This window comes from Plutella xylostella, chromosome 4 (genome assembly GCF_932276165.1).
Source record: "Plutella xylostella chromosome 4, ilPluXylo3.1, whole genome shotgun sequence".
In the NCBI taxonomy this organism is placed as follows: Eukaryota; Metazoa; Arthropoda; class Insecta; order Lepidoptera; family Plutellidae; genus Plutella; species Plutella xylostella.
In genome coordinates, this window is record NC_063984.1 from 6,766,901 (window position 1) to 6,793,669 (window position 26,769).

The 26,769-nt window shown below is 35.5% G+C and overlaps 3 protein-coding genes and 1 long non-coding RNA gene across 6 annotated transcripts in view; 1 reads left to right on the forward strand and 3 right to left on the reverse strand.

Annotated features, from left to right (window-relative positions):
• Nucleotides 1–526: 526 nt before the first annotated feature.
• Nucleotides 527–5,471, reverse strand: LOC105387354 (tRNA-dihydrouridine(20) synthase [NAD(P)+]-like). The gene is made up of 6 exons (XM_011558070.3): nt 5,164–5,471; nt 4,934–5,072; nt 4,343–4,675; nt 1,269–1,556; nt 929–1,085; nt 527–817 (listed from the first exon to the last, which is right to left on the reverse strand). Exons 1-6 carry the CDS (start codon nt 5,315–5,317, stop codon nt 539–541), a joined length of 1,350 nt encoding a protein of 449 aa, XP_011556372.3. The 5' UTR covers nt 5,318–5,471; the 3' UTR covers nt 527–538.
• On the reverse strand, nt 2,923–4,243 carry LOC125490679. The gene is made up of 2 exons (XR_007267834.1): nt 3,572–4,243; nt 2,923–3,278 (listed from the first exon to the last, which is right to left on the reverse strand). It is a non-coding gene; the product is annotated as an uncharacterized LOC125490679 (long non-coding RNA).
• A 2,660-nt stretch (nt 5,472–8,131) lies between the features above and the next one.
• On the reverse strand, nt 8,132–18,232 carry LOC105388401 (transcription factor Dp-1). Of its 2 annotated transcripts, XM_011559306.3 has the most exons (11): nt 17,862–18,232; nt 17,462–17,589; nt 17,129–17,177; nt 16,719–16,813; nt 14,486–14,646; nt 13,566–13,734; nt 12,448–12,660; nt 10,333–10,481; nt 9,643–9,725; nt 9,383–9,466; nt 8,132–9,172 (listed from the first exon to the last, which is right to left on the reverse strand). In XM_011559306.3, exons 1-11 carry the CDS (start codon nt 17,941–17,943, stop codon nt 8,964–8,966), a joined length of 1,422 nt encoding a protein of 473 aa, XP_011557608.3. In that variant the 5' UTR covers nt 17,944–18,232; the 3' UTR covers nt 8,132–8,963. The 2 variants fall into 2 exon arrangements, with proteins under 2 accessions (XP_011557608.3, XP_037976900.2); XM_038120972.2 differs by lacking the exon at nt 17,462–17,589 and having other exon boundaries at nt 17,862–18,231.
• A 473-nt stretch (nt 18,233–18,705) lies between these two features.
• The window catches only part of LOC105387337 (EGF domain-specific O-linked N-acetylglucosamine transferase), a 31,596-nt gene continuing 23,532 nt past the window's right edge, over nt 18,706–26,769 (forward strand). Inside the window, exons 1-8 of one of the 2 annotated variants that reach the window (XM_038120971.2) lie at nt 18,706–19,099; nt 19,187–19,277; nt 19,439–19,539; nt 19,907–20,083; nt 20,590–20,864; nt 20,951–21,285; nt 21,376–21,478; nt 21,593–21,799. In XM_038120971.2, coding sequence (XP_037976899.2) covers nt 18,784–19,099; nt 19,187–19,277; nt 19,439–19,539; nt 19,907–20,083; nt 20,590–20,864; nt 20,951–21,285; nt 21,376–21,478; nt 21,593–21,760 — 1,566 coding nt within the window. In that variant the 5' untranslated portion in view covers nt 18,706–18,783 and the 3' untranslated portion in view covers nt 21,761–21,799. Of the gene's footprint in view, nt 19,100–19,186; nt 19,278–19,438; nt 19,540–19,906; nt 20,084–20,589; nt 20,865–20,950; nt 21,286–21,375; nt 21,479–21,592; nt 22,026–26,769 lie in introns of those variants that run through there. The other variant, XM_011558052.3, reaches the window with a different exon arrangement.

A 26,769-nucleotide genomic window follows, 5' to 3' on the forward strand; every position in this document is an offset into this window, starting at 1 on the left:
AATAATAACTAGCGACAAGATTAATCTGTGTCAAATGTTAGTGCTTTTAATCTGTGCCTTATCTCTTTGTCTGTGGTCCGTGTTGATATATGACATTGATGTTTCAGTCCCAATATTTCAATATTTACATTTTGATTCTATCGATTAATTTAATTCGCTATTTACTCGCAATTGCATGGTTTATCGAAGCTTTTATGTTTTAACTAAAGCTGTAAGTCGAAATGGAAAGTAACAAATATCCTAAACCTAAGTTACCTACTTGTCAACAAGTGCTGGAAGATATCTTTGATTCAGACGTGGTTCAACCGAGCAAACCAACAAGTTTCCAGGATGACGAGTTGATTCAGACCGCCTACAACTGTTACGTGGATTTCACACAACTGGAGCAAGACATGAGAAAACACGAGGCTTTACATCAAAGCTTCAACAGCTTGCATGCAAAATTAAACGAAAGTATACATAACATGAAGAAACAAATCAGTAACACCTGAAATGTAGTAAAACTTGTAATAAAATACACATAAAATAGTATCTTGGACTACTTTATTATGCTCCCCATTTTTAGCAACTCCTCTTCTGTCACTATTCCCAGGGCATTTAAACATACTAGTGCAGCTCCTTGCTCAGCGAACTTTTTGTTCTTTTCCCAAAAAGTGGATGAATATTTTTTGCCATCAAATGTTAACACAGTTTGGAATAACTTTTCCACTTGTTGAGTCTCATAAGTTGGTAATTTTAGGTCATTCTTTCCTGCCCACACATGAAGCCTACTTTTTGGTAAACTTACATCTGTAAAGTTGGCTCTTATGAAACATACCTGCAACAAATAAGGCTTTTTAAAAAACTTATTTTATAGTTGGAAAGGCAACACATCTTGAAAACCTAAATATAATGATTATAAATAGCTTTTTTATAATATCATAATTACCTTGCTTTGAATAATATCAGTATTAGTGTCTTCAGTTTTGCATTTCTTATTTGGTGGTTCTAAGTTGATAGGATTGACTTGCCAACGACTGGCTATACCCATATTGTGGTACTCTGATTGTTTCTTAAAACAGTAATCTTCTAAATCCCATATTGCACTAAAATAATTATACAACATGTTATATAAAACAAGCCTATTATTATTAATGAGTACAAAATAATTATAAATAGGAGATATTAACTAACATAGGTACAAAAAACATCTGGGGACTGGAATTTTTACTGCTTTCAAACAGCAGTTGTATACCTAAACTACCTATACTGTATACCTTAACACCTACCACATTTGTTTTAATGTTTGGCAATCCAAAAACTGCCTTCCTCTAGGTGTGTCTTGCAATTCCCTTAGTATATTCTGAATGCAGTATTTGGTGTTAGATGGAGAGTTGTCATAATCCACAGCCAGTTTGAGATAATCTTTGATAACAGTGTCCATAGGTAGAAGGCCTTCTTTTCTGAATATGGAGCAGTTCCATTCTGCAGCTCGAGCCAACATCACACTGCTGCTACCACAAAGATCTTTGAACTTGAAAATATCACCATATTTTTCTATTTCTTTAGAACCACCACTGAAAATTGTATAATGATGAGAATTATTTTTATCTTCAGAAACTTAAAAGTCTAAAGTAAATTGTATTGTAAAACAAAAGCTCTTTTTTGCCAGTAGGATAAAAACTTTTGTGTCTTGATGATGTGGAAAGATACAAAAAACTGGAGTTCCTTTTTTGTACACAGTATTCAAAGAACTGTGACACCAGCACGCGTAGCACAGTATGGCGGTGACAAGATATAAATGACAGCTAGTTGCAACAAATTGTGTGATACCAGTTGTCCTCACAAACGCTAACATGGCTAACACGAAATAATCACTACAAGATGTGAGTTTACAATTTTGACAGCGAGATTGGAAGATTTGTCTTATTTCCTAACATGGGTGTACCAATTTATCCAAACATGTCTCAGTTTGACATTTGTTTAGGTAGCATTATATCACTCAAGGTCGAAGGTGGTGATAACATGTGACACAAATAATTATTTGTTTAGTTTTTGTTAATTTCATCCTTGCTCTACAAGAAGAGATGCAGGAAAGGAAAATTACTATAATACTTATAGGGAGGATGATCCGGGACTCTAATAACCCGTTGAAAATGCTTTAAAAACAACATTTGTCAAAACACACATCCTCTTTTTTATTTGACTAAAATTATACATTAAGTATATTACTTATATGTAGCGGTGTTAGCTCAGACGGGTAAGCGCCCGCCCCTCACGGAAGAAATGTGGATTCAAATCCTGTCGCTCACATGTGCTAAGAAGTTAGATAGATAGACATTAATTTGTGCCACTTAAACATTTATACAGTTAAATTAAGAGGCGAAATGTGTGTGTTGAAGCAGACCAAAAGGGAAGCAACTCAGCGCATATGTTTGCCCTTAGGAACAAACCACAGATTTTCAGTTGTCTCCCATACTTATACTTTAAGTTTGCCTATTCACGTCAAAGTATGCAGGTAATGAAGTGGCTAATTGAATAGTTTGAATGCTAAATATAGAGTTCACGAAATGTAAATCATATAAACTGTACATTGAATACATCCGGCACACCGGGCAGTCAGCGACTCATTCTAATCCTTCACCACAGCGACAAACCCTAGTCAGGCTTTATGATTTATCAACAACACGTGAACAACACACTAACTGAGATGAAGTGGCTAATTGAATAGTTTGAATGCTAAATGTGGAGTTCATGAAGTGTAAATCATATAAACTGTACATTGAATACATCCGGCACACCGGGCAGTCAGCGACTAATCCTTTCACTACAGTGACAAACCCTAGTCAAGCTTTATTATTTATCAACTACACACTAACTATAAAAAAATAAGTGGGTATGCTAGCATGTACAACTAAATTAAACGGTTATAAAAATATAATATTTTCTTTAGGTAAGTAAAACATTTATTAAACTTTTAATTAATAAATTATAAAAAGTATACTATTTCACACACCATAAAAGCATATTAGGTATTCTTAGTTATCAACTATCACAATAATCAGTCTGAACTTGGCTTATATCTGTCATCAAATGGGTCTCATAGTATGTATGCCAAGTTCTTCAACTTTTTCAGTTCGGTGCCGCACGGGTTCATTGTATCACCACAAGGTTGCTGATGTCATCTGACCGTCTTCAGGTGGTTTCTGCCAACAAGAGCTCTCCAACCGTGTCTAGGCCATCAATTTCTGACCGGTTTTGACCATCTTCTGTCTTGCCTACAAGCCAATTTCAATGTTCTGTAACAATCAAAAATGTTTAATTAGATTTTAGTTATACTTACTTATGAACTAAGATTATGACTCCTATTGTCATCTTCATCATAACCCATCACGTACCCACTGCTGGGGTACAGGTTTCCTTCCAATGAAGGAAGGGTTTAGGCCTAGCCAACCAATAACCAAGTAGTGCCATGTGAAAAAAGATTTTTGAGTTGTTTTGTGTGCATACTAAATAACAAATATAAATAAAATTAATAAAAATAAATAAAAATGCCCAACTATAATAACATGTCACGGGTACTGGCACTTACCTTCTGTTTTTTCCTTCCATTGATTATATAAATATTATTCAGTCAGGCCGTGGGACATGCATCGAAGATGATATTCTGCTGTGCCCGTCAGGATCCTGCCCGGGCTTTTTTCTCAAGGCCTTCTAGCTCCTGGGTCCGTGTAGACAGTGGGTGGGTCATCAGTCAGGTGGCATGCTGTTTTGTTCTTCGTCTCAGGGATCCGTTGCATCGACGGCTGCCGATAGCAGGAGCTCCCAAGGAATCTGAGCGTGCTTGGTCGGGAGCAAGCTTGGTCGTATATCATTTGATGAGACGATGTCCAAGAAACTCAATAAAGTAGTTTAATGAGCCAATATGAATCCATGGGGTAGCGCAAAGCAAAGTAATATTACCAAAACATTACACTCGAAACTCTCGAAAGCACCAAACAGTCAAAATTTTCTTCAAGTTTGACGTTTGGTGACATTTTAATTGTCAAAAAACCATAGACAATACAAACAACAACCACAAATGAGAGATTTTCGGAAAAAAAATAACATTTGAAAAACCTATTTGCACAGAGCAGAAAAGTTACAGTGTCACTGGGACTAATGCCCAATCACGCAAATAAAATGAGTCCCATGTACACCCTATGCTAACATTTAAGACTGATATCAAAAAGTGACTCAATTTAAACAGTCACTTCACACGTTGTCTTATTATGGCCATACTAGCCGTGCAGGACAGACTACTACTTTTACACTTTACTTTTTAAAACATAGTAAGTATAGATATTGATGTAAGGTTACTTACTTAGCAATAACTGGTATAGATATTCTCTGAGACACATATTTAATAAAATCAGTATGTACTGCATGCTGGGGCCTCTCGTCCCGAGTGCGGCCGTGGATGCCAATAGCTGATATTCCTGAACTAGCCAACTTTTCCACCAGCTCAAGAGTCTTCTCAGGTGTCTCTTGAATCCTTATTTTACAAGTTACTGGTATAGACAGATTGTCAACTAATGTTTTAAGAATGTTGTATGCTTTGTCTGGCTGTGCCAAGAGAGCCACTCCCATTCCACCTTTAATAGAGAACTCCTTTGGGCATCCCATGTTTATATCAATTGCAGCTACATCATTCTCACTGAAATATACAACACAGGAATCATTTATCAATAAAATATATATTTATATGAAAATTTCACTAAATGCATTTATAACAACTTATGATGCTATGATTTCAGTATGGTCTATCAGCTAGTCATTAGCTAGCTAGCTATTAATTTGAATATTTCTTACTTTGAACCACTATCATAAACCTCTATGTATACATAAATGAATACACTACAGAGAAATGATTTAGAGGGAATGAAATAATTTCTGGAGAGAAGCAAATACTTACACAAGTTTAGCAACTTTTAAAGCCCGCCCCGCATCACATGTTCCTAACTGTAGAATAACTTTTTCTTTTTCTTCATTACATGTCCTAAACACAATGGTGCCATCAGTTTGATCAACATAGTCAACTGTACGTAGGATGTCTGAAAGCAATTAGAAATAAATAACAATTCAATCATTGTGAGTATTGTGGAACAGTACATTTCTTATTCTTTATTAGGTATATGAACATACCATTTACTGTCCTCTTAGATCTTAAAAACTTCCAGTCAATCAATTCTTCTGAATAGACGAGATCGGCCCCGTATCGTAAAGCAAGCAAGCGCATTGGCAGAGTCCCGATTCGAACCATAGGAGCAAGAATAATTTTGTCCTCGTAAATTACCATTTTCGGTCTGTTCTATTTATATATTAACTGTGTTAAAATTATAAAGTTAGTTTTATTATTTCTATGGGTAAAATAGCTTAATAATAATATAGATACCTAAAAATTTCACTCTAAGTTTTGAATAAAAACATAATAACATAACCTACAAATCGACACATGCATGACAATGACAGCTGACAGACAATCTTCTCTGTGGTTATGGTCACTTTTATTTCAAGCACGAGTTTTCAGTCGTTTCGAGTGTTCGATGCATGTTCGATGTTCGATTCACATTTTGTGTATTCTGTGTGAATGTGTCACTTTTATTATCTCTGTGATGATAGATTGTATGTTTTGGTTGGATTTTTTCACAAGTTTGTGGATTTTTGGAATTTGACTGAATTTGTATTTACTACAGAACTAGATAATTAAAATCCGTTAAATTCTCTTGCGAACTTCCTTGAAAATGAAGCCCACAGTTGCTGCTGATGAAATGTTTCCAGAAGGTGTCGGTCCGTACATGGATTTAGAAGAAGTGAGTACCTACATTATCGACGGAAGGTGAAGAAAGGTTTGGAAAGGAAGAAATCTCTTGCAACAATAGAATAGTATCCAAAGAAAATGATTACTCAAAAAAAAAAAAAAATTCAAATGGTTTAATCGACGTAAATTTTACAATTATTTGTCGATAGTCATCTACCACCATTTCACAAAGGCCCCGTCATTGAGAAGGAAAGAAATGGCGAAAGAAACTCCTCGAGCATCTTTTCAACTTTTTCCTTATAATCTATTACAATTTTTACTTATATCTAGTACCTACAATTTTACTTAAGTACCTATATCCATTTCATTTTTTCAATAGCCTTAGCTGAGGTGGACAAGACCACGCGTTTTTGTCGTTTAAATAATCATTTATACTATAGTAAGCTTTACTACATAATGTAGCTTTAACATAATTCTTAAATTTTTGCTCAGTAAGGTGTATTGCTTCATTTGATAATTTATTATAAAAACGTATACAGTTCCCCATGAATGATGTGTTTGTTTTCGAAAGTCTGAGTGTGGGGAAAAGCAACTTATTTTTGTTTCTGGTCTCAATACCGTGAGTGGCTCCTACTTTACTAAATGAATTTAAGTTTTTACGAACATACATAATATTTTCATATATATATTGGCATGGAACAGTTAGTATACCTATTTCCTTAAACGTATCTCTTAATGAAATTCTAGACCCTAATACATATATGGCTCGAATTGCTCGTTTCTGCAGAACAAAGATTTGATTAATGTCAGCCGCTCGTCCCCACAATAGAATTCCGTAAGACATAACACTATGAAAATAACTAAAATACACAAGCCTGGCTGTATCTACATCTGTTAACTGTCTAATGGTTCTAACCGCATAAGCTGCAGAACTCAATCTACCGGCTATGCTCTCAATATGGGGTCCCCATTGCAACTTTGAGTCAATTGTAATACCCAGGAATACCGTTTCATTTACTAACTCTAGCTTATCGTTATTCAATGTCAAATATGTCTCTACTTGTCTTACATTAGGCAAAGTGAATTTAATACATTTCGTTTTCTTGGAGTTAAGAGCTAAATTATTTACAGTGAACCAATTAGCAACTATGGAAAGAGTACTGTTTGCATTGTCAAAATTGACTTCTTGTCGCTTCAACTTAAATATAAGTGAAGTATCATCAGCAAACAGTACTATCTCACATAATTTATCTACCAAAAACGGTAAATCGTTAACATATACAAGAAACAAGAATGGTCCTAAAATCGAGCCTTGGGGAACACCCATACTGACAGGACAGCCAGCCGAACGCACTCCATTTATGTCAACTAGTTGAGTTCTGTTGCTCAAGTATGATTCCAATAATGTACTGACGGCAGACTCACCTTCCTGATGAGCACTGCCAAGAAAGTAGTTGTTGGTAATGAAAATATTGGTGTTGATGGTCATGATGAGTTTTTTTATGTATTTGTTTCAGTCAGTACCATAATTATTGATGTACCTATATCTCTATTTTATGGATATGTTTTAATTCCAGGCTGGAGGACCTTCAAATCTACTAATGGACCTTGCAGCCAATGAGAAAGCAGTGCATGCAGACTTCTTCAATGGTAAAAAAATATGATTCAATTTTATTGCTTTCTTCTTTTTAACCGCTGACGAATAGTAGATAATAGAATAGTTCTAGATATAAGTGGGTGAGGCTTGCCATCTCTGGCTCTGGCTGCTTACCCAATCTTATATTGTTATTTTTTATATGGGCTCAATCAAGGTTATGCTTTGATAAACAATACAAAAATAAACTAGATGGAGTATCAGTGCAAAAGAAATGTCTCAACCAATAATGAAAGCTCTTATTGAGAATAAGTTAGGTTAGAAGATTTGTGACTTAAGTCATTAGTCCCCATTAGATTGAAGTTAAACTGTGCTACCACAAAAAACATTAAACACTGTTTAACTAGTCTTTTATTTATTATTTAAAAAAAAAACGAAATTTGACAGATTTTGTAGGCGTTTGACAGCGGTAAACATCTGTTAGATACGGTTTTTGTAAGTTTTTGTGGTAAGGCCGAAAATGTTTATCATGGTTTGACAGTAAAAATTATGCACATGTTTGTATGTTTCACTAGGTATATTGTTTATCAAAGAGGTTATGAGTAAATCCCAGATACTTTGAAATTGTAGTTCTCAATAATGGCATCCACTTTATTTATTTTTACAGATTTTGAAGACTTATTTGATGATGACGACTTCAAATGAAAATACATTGAAATTAATTGTAAATATTAATAGTTAAAAATAATAAAAGTAAGTATTTTTATCAAATTTATTTGTTTCAAATTATTCTTCCTTATTCAAAACTTAATTGCAAAATAATGATTTACTATAATTAAACACAAGACAAAATAATAGTAAATTTTGTTTCTTTACACACATACATGTATAGTACTTAATAAAAATTATGCTCTTGTGCACATTTTATAACAAAAATAATAAGTAAAACAAGGAAGTGCAACAGTAACTTGAAATGGACCACTAACTCTCGTGTGTTAACTTTATGAAACTAATACATACATGAAGTCTTGAGATCAGCCACAGTATTTCGCTTAGGTATTTTTATTGTACTGAATCATATTTTTTTCACAAATTATACAAAAAGGATAAGTTCAAATAGAGTACCCGAATAAGGTAAATTCAACATACCTTCAAAATGTATTGTATGCTACCATTTCGGTACCTCACACCTTAATAATTAAACATAGCTTCAGCAACATCTAAATTCACATCTTTACTAAGCTTATGAAAGGTGCCATATGCTACCCTTTTCATGATTTACATATCTAAAAAAATATACAGAAATCCATAAATATAAAATGCTGTTCATGTAAATTAAATAAAAAAGGGTCTGTTGCAAAGATGCATGTGGCGGAAATCTAAAGAGGCGGCCGGCGCACAGCGCAGTTAGTCTGGCAGCAATGATTCTCGCCTACGGATGGTGTTGAGGTGGTTTTAACAATACTTCATTGACAAGGATGGCAAAGAGCTTGGTTTAACTAAATACAAGCTTAGTAAGAATGTGCTGCACATAAATTTTATATCTAAAATTATTCTTTCGAAGCGCTCGGCAGGCGCGGCGTGTGTGTGCTAGACGTAGACGTCATTGCTGTCGTCGTCGCTGGCATCCACTTCCGGCTCCTCTGGCTCGTCGCCGTCGGCCTCGCCTTCCGCTTCCGGCTCCCCGTCAGCCTCCACTTCCTCGTCATCTTCATCTTCATCGTCGTTCTCGACGTCGGCGTCTTCGTCCGCATCTTCTAACAAGTCAGCCATATTTGCAGTTATACCTCTGCCCATACCTATAACAAAAAATAATTCAATCATTGGAATTTAGTGTTTCCAAAATCCTTAAATTAATTTAATAATAGTGATCAGTACTCTTTAATGCGTTTAAAGAATACAAATTTAATACACACATAACCCTCTAATCGTAAAAGTCAGCTGCTGACCATGGAATGCTCCAAAGCAACATTTTTTTAACATAGAAATAGCAAAATACGGAAACTTACATTCCACGTAATGCTCTAAAGATTTGGGCACCATACTTTTCGCTTTTTCGATTTCTTCTGTTGAGCATTTACCCTTTTCCAAACCTGAAATAAAAAAATAAAATATGATCAGTACGGATCAGTGCTTATATGAATGATGAAATGTGATCACAGAACAATACATACTCAGGTGAGTTAGCTTGGCCATAACAGGTTGGCTCGCAGAAATATGAAATTAACTATGCTCGGTCTAATCTTTTAATTATAGAATAAACACTTACCAAAAAGCAGTCCCATTCTTTTCAATATATCAATATCGTCATGTATTTGAAATTTCTTGTTAAAGTTAAACATATACTCTGTCCTGAAACAAAAAGAACTTGTTAATTATCGCCAAGGAAGTGAGCTCCGATTATAAGTTTCTAATTCTCCATTAGGTAATTTCTAAATTTAGACAACGCAGTTAAATGCGGCAGCCTACTGCATGGAGTATATTATATATTTATATCCATCGAATATATTTATATCCATGGGTAGAGCAGCAGCGCTCTGAAACTCTGTATTTCGTAAGCTAGAGTGGTTCTTCTTATTAGCGTGTGTGTGACTAAAGCTGGACTAGTTTTTGTAACTGTAGTGAAAATACTAGCCAGTCAGATAAGTTATCACTCGCTGACTGCCCAGGCTGCACAGGGCGTATGTATGTGTAGACTTGTGCAACTTGAAATAATCATATGTAACTCGAGCATGCTTGCAGCTAGACCGGAATGGTATGGTCTCCTCATTGCTACGATGCAACACACATGCTCTTTAGGGTCTTTTTTACTATACGAATAAGGCTGCAAGTCACACAGCGGTGGGTATAAATAGTATAGGTATACTGAAGAAAATCTTGGTTAAATTCAAACCCATAAACCTATAGGTTAACTGGAAGAGAATACTATTAAAAAATAAAGAATTTAATAAGTACTTACTTGTCATTCGATATACTACAGTCTATCAAGGCCTTGTCACTGGTGTTCACAACAATAAATGGTAAATGGATTGCCGAGGAGGGCGAGGGCTTCAGCCCCTTGCTTTCTGCGTCCTTGTTCCTTTCTATTAAGCTTTTGAATGATATATGCTGTAACAATGATAAAAGGTCAACCATGACTTCTTTCTTGAGCTTTTTCTCGCAAGCTACACTTTCTTTTAAAAGTTATTTTTCATAGGAAATCTGGTGGTATATTGAAGAAGCTCTATAATTATTATTTAGACAGTGACAGCATGTCTTTTATGAAACAGGTAGCCAGACAGGCCCTTAGAAAGACTTACAAAATATTTCACCAAAAATACATATGTATACAGGGTGTCCCAAAAGTCAACGTCATCCCTTTAAGGGCTGATAGGTCAGCTCATGAGAGGCCAGAATATCACAATATGACCTTAGTAAAAACTCGATAATTTTCGTGATATTGACACTTTTATAAATTTGCTGAAAATCGACACCTTGGATCAGTTTTTTGGGAGCCGCCGGTACAAAAATCCATATTGTTAGAATTTGTTTGGTGTTGCATCACCCTGTATAGCCCTGCTATTGATCGCAGTCAAAAAAAATATCGAGTTATGCTGTATGTTTAAAAAAAACACGGTTTTCAAAGTCATAAAAGGTAATCGTATTTTTTTTATAAACAACTTTGACTCTACATACTGTAAAAAAAATAAACCACGCAAACCTGGCACCTTATTTGAAAAGATTGCTCATTTAATGGAGTTTCCAAAATGGCATGAAACGTTGCTATTGTTTCAATTAACAAAAAAGTTATTGCTATTTTAGTACAAAACGACCTCGATGTAAAATTGTTTGAAGGAAATTTATCTGAATGAATTTATTAAGGGTAAGTCATGTTGGAATGAGTAAAAGTAAAATAGGTGGTGGGGTCAGCCGTGGCAACATAGATGACGCAAAAATAGCTAAGATAAAACTTACCAAACTCTTATAAAAACATATTTTGCGTTTTTTACACCTTATTTAAAAAAACAAACATTTATTGACTTTTATTTTTATTTCTCAAAATTATAACACCACATTATTATATTAAGTACATAATCAGCAAAAAATAATACTCATTAATGGTCATAATCATAATTTTGAGAGTTTGGTTTTGTTTAAAAATAATTTTAAAATTATTTATTTACAAGTAACTAGAGGTAATGTTAATGACAAACTGATCTGTCCCTTTTTTGGATACTGTGGGTGTACAATGTAGGTACATGTGTAAGCGTTTTACTTGTACAATATCACACATTAGCACTACTCAGGAATGTACGTTACCATGCGCTACATTTATGGGGAATGTGGAGTTGCTATAGTCCACTTTTTTCGAGAAAGATACTCAAAATGCGTTTTTTTAATTAACTGTGACAACGTTGTCTCTTTTCCCACTCCCGGCCACACCACCTATTTTACTTTTACTCCTTCCAACATGACTTACCCTTGATAAATTCAGTCAGATAAATTTCCTTGAAACAATTTTACATCGAGGTCGTTTTTTACTAAAATAGCAATAACTTTTTTGTTAATTGAAACAATAGCAACGTTTCATACAATTTTGGAAACTGCATTAAATGAGCAATCTTTTCAAATAAGGTGCCAGGTTTGCGTGGTATATTTTTTTTACAGTATGTAGAGTCAAAGTTGTTTATAAAAAAAATACGATTACATTTTTTGACTTTGAAAACCGTGTTTTTATAAAACATCAGCATTACTCGATATTTTTTTTGACTGCGATCAATAGCAGGGCTATACAGAGTGATGCAACACCAAACAAATTCTAACAATATAGATTTTTGTACCGGCGGCACGCAAAAAACTGATCCAAGGTGTCGATATTCAGCAAATTTATAAAAGTGTCAATATCTCGAAAATTATCGAGTTTTTACAAAGGTCATATTGTGATATTCTGGCCTCTCATGAGCTGACCTATCAGCCCTTTAAGGGATGACGTTGACTTTTGGGACACCCTGTATATAAACATGAAACAGGCTCTAATACTTTTAAGTTTGTTTTCGAAGTTTTCCAGTGGCATATCGTGTGCTCTAAATCTTACCTGCAAAATAAGTTCCTGCAATTGTTGTGTTTTTTTCTGAATTCGTTCCAGTTTGTTTTGTTTTTCCTTTTCTAACGTCGTACATTCTTGTATGGAGTTAGTGGGTAGTCCTAACCACCTTATTTCTTTCTTCTCTTTGGAAATTATATTCATCGCCATTAGTACATTCAGTGCATCATATACTCTGCGTCGGATGTTTTTTTGATCATATTGCTGAAATAGATAAAATTACACATTAAAGCAAGCTGCAACCTCAATCGAATATATGTAATTAAATACTGTCATGATGCTAGGATTAATTAGCAGTTTTACTACTATTATTTAGTTACGAAAATTGTTAGTAAGATGTTTACTGATACCCTTCACGCCATAATTGAAGAATAACTTAGAAAAACTTAATGAATGATAACAAAATTATAATAATTATATAAACCAATCATTAACAGCCAAAACAACTGCTTATTATTATAGAAGACTGCATGTTGGCAAACTTAATATGAAAAAAAACTACTACGTAATATAAGACGAAAGTTTGTGAGTGTATGTTCGTTACTTCTTCACGTCGGTCAAAACGGCTAAACCGATTTTTATGAAATTTTGTTTGAAGGTAGCTGACAGTTTATATACACTTTATCGCGGAATTCCCACGGGAAAACTTTTTAAGGCGAAGCGAAGCTCGCGGGATAAACTAGTTATACATCATCACGACCCATTACGTCCCCACTGCTGGGGCACGGGTCTCCTTCCAATGAAGGAAGGGTTTAGGCCTAGTCCACCACGCTGGCCAAGTGCGGGTTGGTGAACCCCAACACAAGCAAGCTTGTGCTGAGAGAGTTGTCGGGTAAGTGGGCAACCCGACTGTCAGATGTTTTCAAGCCGCCCGAAGGCCTCTGACTAGGCTTAACGACTGCTGCCGAAGCAGCAACCGGGACCCACGGCTTAACGTGCCGTCCGAAGCACGGAAGCGTCCAGAAAAGCACCACTTGAAATTGGTCACCCATCCAATGGCTGACCGTGTCAGTTGTTGCTTAACCTCAGCGATCAGTTACGATCACTGAGGCCCGCTCGACTACGGACGCTTCCGTTATACATAAGTTATACATAAATCCATTAAATACCTGGCTGTCAGCAGAGCCATGAATCCCAGCTGCAAATTCTGCAACCAACTCATCTGCCACTTCATTGTAAGATGTGAAACCTTTTGTCCTCACTTTTTCACATACTTTCATTGAGAAATGTCGCAGTCCTTTACCAACTTTGTCAGCATGCTTACGTCTTTTGGTAGTACTGTAAAAAGATACAAATTCATTAAAAAACAGAACTGATTCAAATAGCTTAATTTGAAAGTTTTACATGACCACTATAAATAGGTCATGGTACTCATGGGAGAGCAATATCTGCCTAGAAATCAAACCGATGGTCCTCAACACCACAGTTGTTATTCACCAATGGTTCATATTATGATTATGCTCAAAATTACAAATCCTAATCCTAACTAATATTATAAATGCGAAAGTAACTGTGTCTGTCTGTCTGTTCCTCTTTCACGCCAAAACTACTGAATGGATTTGAATGAAATTTGGTATACATACGGTCTAGACCCTGGGAAAGAACATAGGCTACTTTTTATCCCGGAATTCCCACGGGTAAACTTTTTAAGGCGAAGCGAAGCGCGCGGGAACATAATTTATATTTACATATTTGCTTACTTATAAATAAATGTACTTACCTATTTTTTTCTGACATTTTCGGTCAGGGAATGTTTACGAATTTTGTCTGAGAACCATCTTCCTAGTTTGGGGATGTATGGTAATGTTTGAGACATCCACATTTATTATTATTATTTTCTAAATTACATCAGCCTCAAAATAATTTCATACAGATGAACTGCGAATTTGACTTGGCAATCAAGAAATGAATGTATAATATGTAATCTATGTAAGTAACTGATGGTGATAAACACCACTGTCCTAACACTCCTAACTGTTCCAGAATAACAATACATATCGCAAGTACAAATAGCATAATAAAAACTCACTACTCAGCTGGTGGATCATTGTCAGTGTTCTGTCTTCTCCGTGCCGTGTAGGACATGTCTGGGCGGGGTCCGGCACTGGTGCTGGTGGCAGTGTGCCGGGGCTGGCGGGCTGGCACAAAGTCTGCTACTGCCTCAGTCAGCTCCTGTGGCTCTTGCTTTATCTGAAAACAGAAGTTAAATATTTTGATCATTTCAATCTATGTTTGATTAAGGGGACATCTACACATGTCAAGAACTGATTAAATTATTGACTGTATACAAGTGTATTTTAAGCTATATATCCCCTGTTTAAAGATAACAGATCCTGATGGTGGTCAGTGATATTTCTATAAATTTTATTGGCCAGATCTTTGTGTGGGTTTTTATTAAATAGACCAAGTAACATTTTAAAGAGGAGGCATATACAGATTATATTCTCTTTACACTCTATAATACTCAAGCTACATTCAGCTGCAACCATTAAAGTACAAGCTAGAATGAATGTCTGTATATTGTGCAATAAAATAATAATAATAATGTTTCCAGACATGTGTAATCAATACTGAACAACTGCAATAATTAACAGAAATTGAAAATAATATATAGATTTATGGGTGAAATCGCCAAAATTTGTACGTAACAAAAACTTAACAAAAGGGAAACGTTACAAAAATGTTACAAAAAGGAACTATACGGACTCGATCACACTACTATGAATAAATAAAACTATTTTTATTTAATCAGCACTACGGTGAAGCGAAAGGGATGGTTATGATTTTGACCGGTACCTATTCAATAATTAAAACACGAACTACTTTCGTAATTTTTGAACAAAAATATTTAAAAAATATATATATCTATGAGGTTTTTTTTTTATTAATTGAATTATTCATTATTTTGGTATTAGTGTATCACTAGTTAGGATAATTGAAATTAAACTTCTGTACAACTAATATGTTTTTGTAATTTATAAGTTTAAAAGTAAGTTTAGGTTCTTGCGTATACTGTCTGCTCGCTTCGGTCTCCGATGGAAGCTGCAATCTTACGAGGACCGATGTAAACATTTTAAAATTCAGCGGTTGGATGCTCGTCGTAGGCTGCATGACCTTGTGCTTCTACACAAAATTATTAATGGTGGTATATCAACCAGTTTACTATCGTCAGTGCGAACAACTATATTATGCGAGTGTGTCAAATGTACAATCAAATATACGCTCTAAATAGAAGCGAAGTACCGGACATATATCACAACTCACTGGGAAGTTTTAAAAATAAAATATTTAAATTTATTGATCATACTAATTAACTCATTGTTAACTATGTATAATGTTATTATAACTTAGAATATAATAATAGTTAATATATTGTATTTAGTGGTTGTGCTCTTTGCACTAACATGCTGTGTACACATTGTTTTGGTGTTACGACTAGACTAGAATTTATGTAATTTACCTTATGTTATATTGTTAATGTCTGTAATACTGTTGTGTGTGCCAAATAAAATAAAATAAAATAAAAAATGTCATCACATTCTTGTCAGTCTGAATGTGCCCTTAGCTTTCCTTTTTGTAACGTTACAAAGAAAATTGTAACAAAATGGAACAAAAATTCTTACGTTCATAAGCTAAAAATATTTTTAACACACGTGGATTTAGTTTTCCGAAAATTTGACTAACTGTATAGTAAACAGACAGAAATTATGATTTTACGTGCAGGAATTACTTTGTAAATACTTTCCTTTAACTTAATTTGTCGGTTGTTACAAAGGAGAACACTGAAAAGTCTTTTTTCTTCCGAGTTCACTATAACTTCGATAACGACTACAAACAAAATGGCGGAGACGCGACACTAACGCCACTTCTAAGAAAACTTTTGCTAGTGGTGATGCCAGTTAAATTATTTAGATTTAATACTATTTTATACAAAAAAATACTGTTACAAAGAGCATAACAAAGAAATATGATATTTTTATTAAGATTTAAATTTATGTAAATTTCAATAACCACTGTACAAAATATGATAAAATACAAATAATTTATTACGTTACTTATTCTACTAATATGATTTACCAAAATTTTCTATGTGAAGTTGTTATATTTTTCTCATTTAATAGATTTTAGTGCAACCAAGAGAAATGGACAAAAAATGTACAAATTTTGGCGATTTCACCCTTATATCCATAATTTAGAATTACAGTTCAAATTTATTTCAGTTGAATTTCAATATTGCACACACAAAATAACCCAAGACTTACCTGAACTTTGGGTGTCTCAGTAGGATCTATTTTTGGTATGATTGCAATTTGCTTCTTGATGTTTTCCAATGTATTATATGGCAGTGGCACTAACTCTGTAATGAAATTACATCTAATGAACTCACATATTATAAACAGGTTAATATCTTCACAATAAGTGAACCAACTGCACAAATGAAACAAACCTAATTCTAAATCATGTCAAAAATATGCATCAAAATTTAACCATTTTAAGCACACACAGAAATATTCCACAGAAATTGTGAAACAAGCCTGTTAGCGGAGAGGAAGAACTCTGTTTGCACCTATAGAGGGAACCATTGCCCTGCATTTTAGATAATCTGATAGAAGAGAATAAAGTAATGTGAAAACATTACTAAACTAGGAGGTTGTAAACAAAATTTACTTACTTGGAGAGCATTTAATGCTGTTCAATTTTACAGTTTTATACACAGGAACCTGTAATTAACAAAGTTCAATTTATAAACCCTGTATATTTTATAATATACTTAAATCATTTGACAAAGCATAAGTGGTTAGTGTTTTTATTCATAGCTCCTATTTTTATATTCTTAAGGATAGATGTTTGTTTACTGAGATTTCTATCATTGTAATTTACTTGTTCATTGGGCTATATTCTACATATACAGAATGTATTTTATCCTTTTTTATAATCAACACAAATGAACTATTGGTTAATGGTTGGAATATGAGTAGTTTTTTTAAATAAATTATGCATCTACCTGATTATTCCCTTCTGTGGAGGTAGCTGGCAGTTTTATGATTTTCAATGCTTTAGATTTGATTTTAACCTGGGCAGCAGACTGATTATTATTTGAGTTTTGTACTACTTTAACCATTCGAGGCTGACCTAAAATATAAACTAAGTTATTACACGTACCTTGTGATAATCAACAATATGCATACGATAATTTCAAGATTTCTTAAGAGGGATTTACTAAACGATTCCCAAACAACTAAAATGCCATTTGAATAACGTGATAAACTCTTATTGGTTGTCCAGATAATAGATTACCCCGAATCGAATATTAACTGTTCATAATCAAAGTAAAACGGGAAAAAGAGCCGGATCACAGAAAGGGGTTAGCAAAGCGACGCCTCTAGCAGCAACTGAATACGTACCATTCACGTCATGAATAACCAAATTTAGAGTACTATTTTTCTGAGACATATTTTTGGTATCTCTCAGGACAGCATGGCACATCCATTTACGTTAAATAATTAGAGTTATATTTGTGAAATAAATCCAAACAAAAGTAATGGTCAAAATGGCGACACAAAATATTTCCTTCGATGCTAACTTTAGAGGTTAATTTGAACTAGATTTTTTCAGAAATTGTTTCACACGAACTATGACGAATTCGATAACTTGTTTAAATACAAATAAACACAGCAGATAATCGTAATTCAAATCAGAAATACATTGATAGCAAGCACAAACTACAACAACGGAAAGAGTCAGATGGCGGGTCCACAAATTACCAGCTGATTGGTCGTTGATTGGAGGATTTTGTTCACGTGGTATAGTACCATAGATTTATTTCCGGAAAAGGCGCGAATCAAGTAGCGACATCTGCAATCAACAACACTACAAAAGTGAAGAAAGAAACATTTGCCTATTTCGTTGTTGTAGGTTTGTACAGATAGATTTTATATATCCATGGCATTCCATGGTAGATCCATTGCGGACTTGGCTCAGCTTGGTAACGAACAAACCTATAGCTTCGTACCCAACGGATGCCGCGCCGGGGTTGACGATTCAAACCGAGCAATCGCTCATTGCGTTGCGTTCTCGGCATTGAACTTATATTACTAGCGTACTATATAATAATATTAGTTCATTGCTCCTGTACTTAATCATTATTCTGAGGCCAGGTACGATTGATCACAGAATAGTTACCACTGCAACCCCTCTACTCTGTAACTGTCACTGTCAAATTAGGTGTTAGGTTAGGTTAGAATTTTAGAATGCTCTGCTCTGTGGTGAAGTCTAGTTTTGTTTATTTTTGTTGATTTTTGTGTTATAATTTAAAACAATAGTACAATGTGGAAATATTTATTTTTATTACCGCTTATAACAGTTATTTCATTTCAAAGCAATATCATAAATGATATAAATTTGCCTCCTGAACATATTCCTTACTTTTTCAACAATTTCCCCACATATGCAAGTGCTTGTTCTAACGACCCCGAATGCCGCTTCAAAGGATTTATCGGAAAGAAATCATGTTGGGGGTATGAAAAAGGATGTAAAACTGCGGACTCATATCATGTGAGACCCCAATGTCCCGGGGACCACCGTGGCTGGGTCAAAACTAAAGAGGCACAGTACGATGCATTCTTCACTCAGGCAGATTTTGGTGAGACAAAAGCATCTTCTCAGACAATTTAAGTAATTAAATTAAAACTGTTTTTACTGGTTATTTTATATTTGTTATATTTTTCAGGATATGTCAAGGAACAAATTGAGGAGCTGATGGTTATTTGTGAAGCATCTTTTCCTGATGATACATCTTTGGAGTGTTCCAAATATCTAAGGTATTCTATCTAGACAGTAGCTGAATATTTTAAATAACGGCATTTATGGAATTACCACCCGATGTCCCCACATTACACAGCCCAACTCCAAATACAATTCATTTTTACGGTTGAAATAAGGTTTACATATTAAATGTGTTTTGTTTCATGGTTACTTTCAGGTTTTGTAGAGGCCGTAATCTTATGCTAAATTTTACTGGGCTGGTTGGTAGAGGAAATAATTTACGATATAAAATGGATATACTTGGACCTGGTCAATTAGGTAAGTTATGGTTTTGATTGGATGCCTCTGTCTGGATTTCTACATAATTAATTTTCTGCTTAATTTATATGTAGCCACAGACAAAGTAAAAATAATATCAAAATAATAAAATTCATGTGGCACAAAATGCTTTGTTCAAAGTCCAAAGGAGTCTTTCACTAATGCTATTCACCATTAAGTATCAAAACAACAAAAACTATAAATTCAATTCAATTGTTAATCTTAAGTTAACCCAGATAATGTAAATATTTGTACCTTTCCACCTCACATTAGTTATAATTAAACACAGATTAATAAATGTCTGTGAATAATTTGCAATATTACTACTACCATAGATTAGATGCATAACAGAATTAATATTCTCCAGGTGGGTACTGCAAGTTTTACCCTGAAAGATTGCAGAAAGAGGCGGAACACATGAGTGCTCTTCAGTCCTGGGGCCCTGAACTCACCCAGTTTGTGGACACCCCACAGAGACCCATGTCAGCAGGCATGTGCGATGTGGTTATTGATAAACCAACTTATATAATGAAACTTGATGCCAGTAAGTTCAGTTTTATGTCAAGACCAAGTATAATTTGTTATATTGATATGTGATTATTTAATTGTATGTTCTGCTTCAACTAATCTTGCATATATGCATGTTTGCAAATCATTTAAAAGTATTGAATTTAGTAAGTGAACAACTCACAAAATTCACTAGCACTGTATGTATTATTAAGAAATATTATAAATAAATGAACAATAAACAAAAAAAATAATAATAATAATCTGCACTGCACTAGTATCAAAATTAGCCAACTCCATTCTACTATAAAGATTATGACATGTCACAAACAATTATCTAGTAATGTTATCTGAGGAATAAAATTGGTGCTGTGCTTCAGATGGAACAGCATCAGAATTATACCATTGAAAAATCAGACCTAAGGTTGAATGGAGTTGACCAATCTTGATTCTGTACAAATAATGTATGTTGACATACTACCAACTAATAAAAGTAACTGCATGACACTATCGTTTAATCAATTTTATAATGTTTGGTTCCAGGTGTGAACATGTATCATCATTTTTGTGATTTTTTCAATTTGTATGCATCCCTGCATGTCAACTCTACTCATCCATCTACTTTCTCTAAGGACAATCATATACTAGTTTGGGAGACATTCACTTATGATTCAGCTTTCAAAGATGCATTCAAAGCATTCACAAACCAACCAATCTGGGATCTGAAAGAGTTTAGGGGCAAAGTTGTCTGTTTCAAAAATGTAGTTTTTCCCCTTTTACCAAGAATGATCTTTGGACTGTACTATAATACTCCCTTGGTAAGATGACTATGCAAATACAAATAAAATAATTTGAACACATTTAATTTGTACATAACAATATTAATGGCGTCTTATTTTTTCAGATATATGGATGTGAAAGAAGTGGATTGTTTCATGCTTTTTCCAAGCACATTTTACACTCATTAAATATCAAGTTGCAACTCAGACAAAATGACAAAGTACGTGTTACACTACTGTCAAGAGGGACAATGTACAGAACGATATTGAATGAGAAAGAGATAGTAGAAGCACTTTTGAAAGACAGTAACTACGAAGTGAACCGAGTTGTCTATGATAGAACAGTGCCGTTTACGAAGCAGCTAGAAATCACACATAATACTGATATTTTTATTGGAATGCATGGGGCTGGTCTCACACATATGTTATTTTTACCAGATTGGGCCTGTGTTTTTGAAGTGTAAGTTATTTTATTATTGACTCAATGTGTTTGTGATTCTAATAATCACAGTAAAGTAAAGCAGGGGATAAAACTTAAATGTTTTTTCAGGTACAATTGTGAAGATCCGAATTGTTACTTTGATCTGGCCAGATTGCGAGGGTTGAAGTATGTTACCTGGGAAGACAAAGAAAAATTTGTACAACAAGATGAGGTAAATATTCCACTACATGACAACACCATATTTTTTTAAAATTAAAATGAAAACTCAGTTTATAATGAAAAGCTTTCCAAATTTATTTTATCATTTATTACACCCGTGTTGCAGGGTCGAGGCCCCGACGGGGGAGGTCACGCCAAGTTCACCAATTACTCGTTTGATGTGAAAGAGTTCCTGCGGCTGGTGAACAAGTGCGCCACGCACGTCCGGAAACGACAGGACTTCAAGAGCTACGTGGAGGCGTCGCTACTGGCGCGGGCGCATGAGGAGCTGTGATCTGTGCTCGCGTTTCTGAACATATAAACAGCTATCCAGGTAGTCTTCTTATGTTTTCTATACTGTGCCTGTTTCACAATGCCGCCTGGATAAGTCCCGGGTAGATGTTGCTTCAGATGACATATTATGAAGATTATACTTTTGTGCTTGCATCGTGTTACAGACAGCACTTTCCTAGCACGTCTTGATTACAGACTTTGTGAAACAGTCTCCTACAGTAAAACATAATAGTCAATTTATCTAAATGAGAATCTCGTAAAAACGACGCAATCGCATTTTTTTCTCATTAAGTATACTTATTTTATCCGGTAGACACGTTGTAGACACGTAATTTTCGATGTAAGTAAACCTGGAAAATACTTTTTACATATTTAAATTAGGCAATTAACCGAGATGGATAATTTGAACGAGTGGCCAAAACATTATTCGAAAACCGACCCGGAAAGCAGGATAAGATAAATTAGTATTCAGTTTTGCGGCACTGACATCCCGCACTCTGTTTACCACACATAAAAGCCGTTTAGTTATTGTTTTTTGCCATCGTAAATACGCAGTCAACACATTACAAAACATTCCCGGAGATTTGACCGGCCATTACGGCGCGGCTCGGCGGTGGCTCGCTATTATTCAGCCATGCTTCTCGAAAAATGCCGATGAACGTTCTTGATTTAATCTGTTTTATTTATTGTTTTGCGAATGCACCGCTAGTTTAATTGTAACATCGCGGAGCGGACGATGTTTTCATAATTACACCTCGCGATATTTCGGATAAATTGCTCATGAGATCAGAAAATACGGGCTTCGTCGTAAACTACATTATTGACATTGTAATGTAAAGGTTGTTGTAAAATCTCGCTTTTACCTCGTTACTTTTAAGTTGTTTATTGCTGTCCATTTTGACATTATCGTGAAACTTTGTTTGCTAAGGGAGCAGTACTTTATACTTATGTAGAGATTAAGTAAAAAGATTAACATATTTTTATGTATAATCGTATCGTAATGTTACATAATAACTTAATAAGGAATCAATGTTAAAATCTCGCAACAAGTACTTACTACACACAAGCGAGTTGTTAAAGCTTCAATGAAAATTAATTCAGCGAATTTGTCAAGCAATTATCTCGGTAAATATTAATTGCATTTATATGAATAAGATTTAAATACTCGTTATGTTTGTTTGTTCGTTGCGATGTGAATCAGAAAGAGGTGAGGGGGAGGATCGATAACTGTAAAAGAAATCGCATAATATGGAGGCAATATTTACAGAGGGAAATTAATGACGGGCCAACAGGCGGCCGCGGGCGCGCGCGATAACTCCTGCGCATAACCAGATCGTATCGCGGAATAAAACTCAAACAACTAATTGAAATAATTCCATGTTGTTTTAAATGATATGGCTAATGCATTTAAAACAATAAGTATTAAGAATTAAGTTTAGATTTACTTGCTATTCAAGTCGCTTTATGATGCTTATAAATTGTTAATGATAAAAATAAGTTATTAAGTACTTACTAATAAATGCACTATTGTGAATTTTCTCTAATTTATTTAATGTAAGGTGTAATGTTTATTTTTTACTACTTGACTTATTATATCATAAGACCAGTGATTAAAAAATATGTGATATTTTTGTAACTATCTACTGATAAAATAAATAAATACTCAAACAAATTTAAATTTTAATGATTTACTTACTAACTAACATTATATTATTATATTCTAACACAACCCAAACGCGTTTTCTCCAAAATATATTTTGGATCCACAATATAGAATTTCATTTAAGTATAAGTGACCCGAATATCACCAATCAATCGACCACGATCAATATTAAGTATTATCGAACTTACCAATATGTACCTAAATGATTACCATTTCACAAAAAAAACTTAGGATTATGGAATAGTTAGGTACTTGCTAGTTTCAAATTGATTGGGTACTAACGATGATGTAATCAGTAATATGCATAGTGCATAGTATTTCCTCTTTCGTCCTTCCTTCATATGGAACGGTATATTACTATTTTTAGGGTTCCGTAGCCAAAATGGCAAAAACGGAACCCTTATAGTTTCGTCATGTCCGTCTGTCCGTCTGTCCGTCTGTCCGTCTGTCACAGCCGATTTACTCGGAAACTATAAGTACTACAGTGATGAAATTTGATGGGAATATGTGTTGTATGAACCGCTACAAAAATATGACACTAAATAGTAAAAAAAAGAATTGGGGGTGGGGCCCCCCATACATGTAACTGAGGGATGAAATTTTTTTTTTCGATGTACATACCCGTGTGGGGTATCAATGGAAAGGTCTTTTAAAATGATATAAAGTTTTCTAAAAACATTTTTCTTAAAGTGAACGGTTTTTGAGATATCAGCTCTCAAAGTCGTAAAAAGTATGTCCCCCCCCCTCTATTTTTATAACTACGGGGTATAAAATTCTAAAAAAAATAGAGGTGATGCATGCTAATTAACTCTTTCAACGATTTTTGGTTTGATCAAAGTATCTCTTATAGTTTTTGAGATAGGTTGATTTAACTGTAAATTATATTTGCTGCTACGGAACCCTTTGTGCGCGAGCCCGACTCGCACTTGGCCGGTTTTTTCTACTGTGTTTGTGATAGTTGTTGTGGTTGGGCAAGCAGAAGCCTATAACTTCTTTATTCTATGCGAATATATTACCTACATATTAAATTAAATGCAACCTTTGACATGCCATCATCAACTAAGGACGGGCAATGTAAATGAATCAATTTAGCCGATCTTACGATAGCAAAACTGAACAGTGGTCGTGGCAAATTGATAAAGCTGTGTGTACCTAGGAGGCTAGGTATATGTATGTGCAGCAAATAGTATAGCATTAGGTCTCCCTGCGGGCTGCGCGCCGGTGGTCGCGCGACGCTGATTCATGTCGCAGATAGCCATCGCCGGCGCCGGCGCCTCCGCCACTCTCTATATTTATCGCCTACCGTCCTGCCGGCCTCACTTGTTCACCCCTCAATAAAGGCATCTATAATCCGAATGAAAGGACCTAGCGCGCAATACACGTCGTTTATCATTAGACATTTTTGTTTTGTTGCCGCGCTGAGACAGTAGAATCGACGATAGCGGTGTAATAACTTAGGGGCAATATCAATATCAGTCGAGGCAATTGCTTTTATCTGTAATATTTATAGCTCGACACTTTAAGGGAGCTTTCTGAGATTTTCGCTTGCTTTGAGCAGCGTGGACCTCCTAGGAGCGCGTCATGGTTGATTTTTAAAGACTATTGGGCGTATCGTACCTACCTTTTATTTACGAACAGTTGGTGAAAAAGGAAATTAAGAAAAGAATTTGTAACTTATTTAAATCTCGTTTGTAATATTTTTCTCACAGCAGACAATAGTCGTCCATCGCTGAAATATGAAGTCCTCGGCCATACTCATCCCACCACTACCCGCTCGGTCTAAGGTTTCGGTCCGGAGGGATGAAAGGCAGTTTTCTTGGTCGTGATATCTACTCGAGAATTTGTCCAGCTCACTGCTACTATAGCTGGCATATCTTTAAATTTTTATTTTATTATTTTATGTAATTATTACTGTATCCCACTGTTGGGTAAAGACCTGCTCATGATTGTTAGATTATCTTACAATATACTATTTATTTCAGAATATAATTATAGTGCAAGTACCTACTACCTACTTTGCCCACGTAATGTAATCCGCTCCATCCACCAGTACAAGAGGCACCACTTGTTTACGTACCTACGTGGCGTCGGCCGGCGTCCACGGCACCTGAGAATGCTGTCAACCAAACAAGAAATTAATCTCTTGCAGTTTAATCGTATAATAGCTGCGCCAATTGAGGCAGCGAACAAACAGAAGGTAACAGAACGAAGACAAACAATTGTGGCTCTTTCAAAACTCGTACAATGGTCGTCATCAATTACAGGCATAGATCGAGCAGCATCATTTGTCCGTCCGTTACTCCACTGGGGCATTCCCACGGCTCGCGGGACGATCGTGTTTGTTGTCGGAATATGTCCAACGAGAAATACTAATAGAAAATTGTTTCTGATTGCCCTCGCTCTCTAACCGCCTCTCGGATCAACGATCCCGTTTTTATTATTTAAGTGTATCGGTCGGTGTTTGCTTCCTCCAGACCGCAGGGATATGGCGGGATCACTGGGCAAGCATTTCACTTTCAATAAAGTTGGCAACCTTTTTTGAAAGAAAATGAGGCTCTCGCATGTAGCGTGGCACCGAGTGTGGGGCATGAAAATTCATAAATCCGCGTGCATACTCAGAATTCAGCTCGTACAAGGAATACTGGGATTAAATCCGAGGTTTATAATTATGCAGAACGATGCAAACCGATGTTCTTCCGATCTTATCATGAACAAGAGCCAAGAGAAATTGCTCCGATCAAAAGATAATCTCGCCGGAACCAAAATTGATCATTGATAGTTGGCGCGCGCGCACCGCGGCCGCCCCGCGTGGCCCACGCCCCGTGCAACGCTACGCTTTTTTAATTTAGCGATCTTTGTAACTCTAAATTGGCAATTTATTTTAATAACACCCAAGCAAACATAGGTACATCTCTTCACAAGTATATTTATGGCTTTACCCATCAACCTCGTGACATTTCCATTCTCATTTTAATCACCTGCCTAAACAGATTACACGTGACGTCAGTCCATTCATAGAGCACCAACGCATTAAAATATCAGTTCAACATTTGGGTCACCTCATAACACCACCGCTTCATTCGATCTCTCGGTCAATAAATATCAGATTAAAGTGCCGCTATTGTAGCCTTCACGCACAAACTAGTACCGTGGCTTTCAATAACGGTTCGCACTATGCAGATTATCATTGGGGCGATAAGCGCGACGTGAAAGCGATAACGCGACACGGAGCGAGGACGAGCGCGCGGGGGTGAGGGGTGCGGGGGTCGCGGCCGCGGTCGCCGGTCGTCGCCGCGACATGCGACACGCCGCCCGCCGCCGCCGCCGCCGCCGCAGTGTCACTGTCA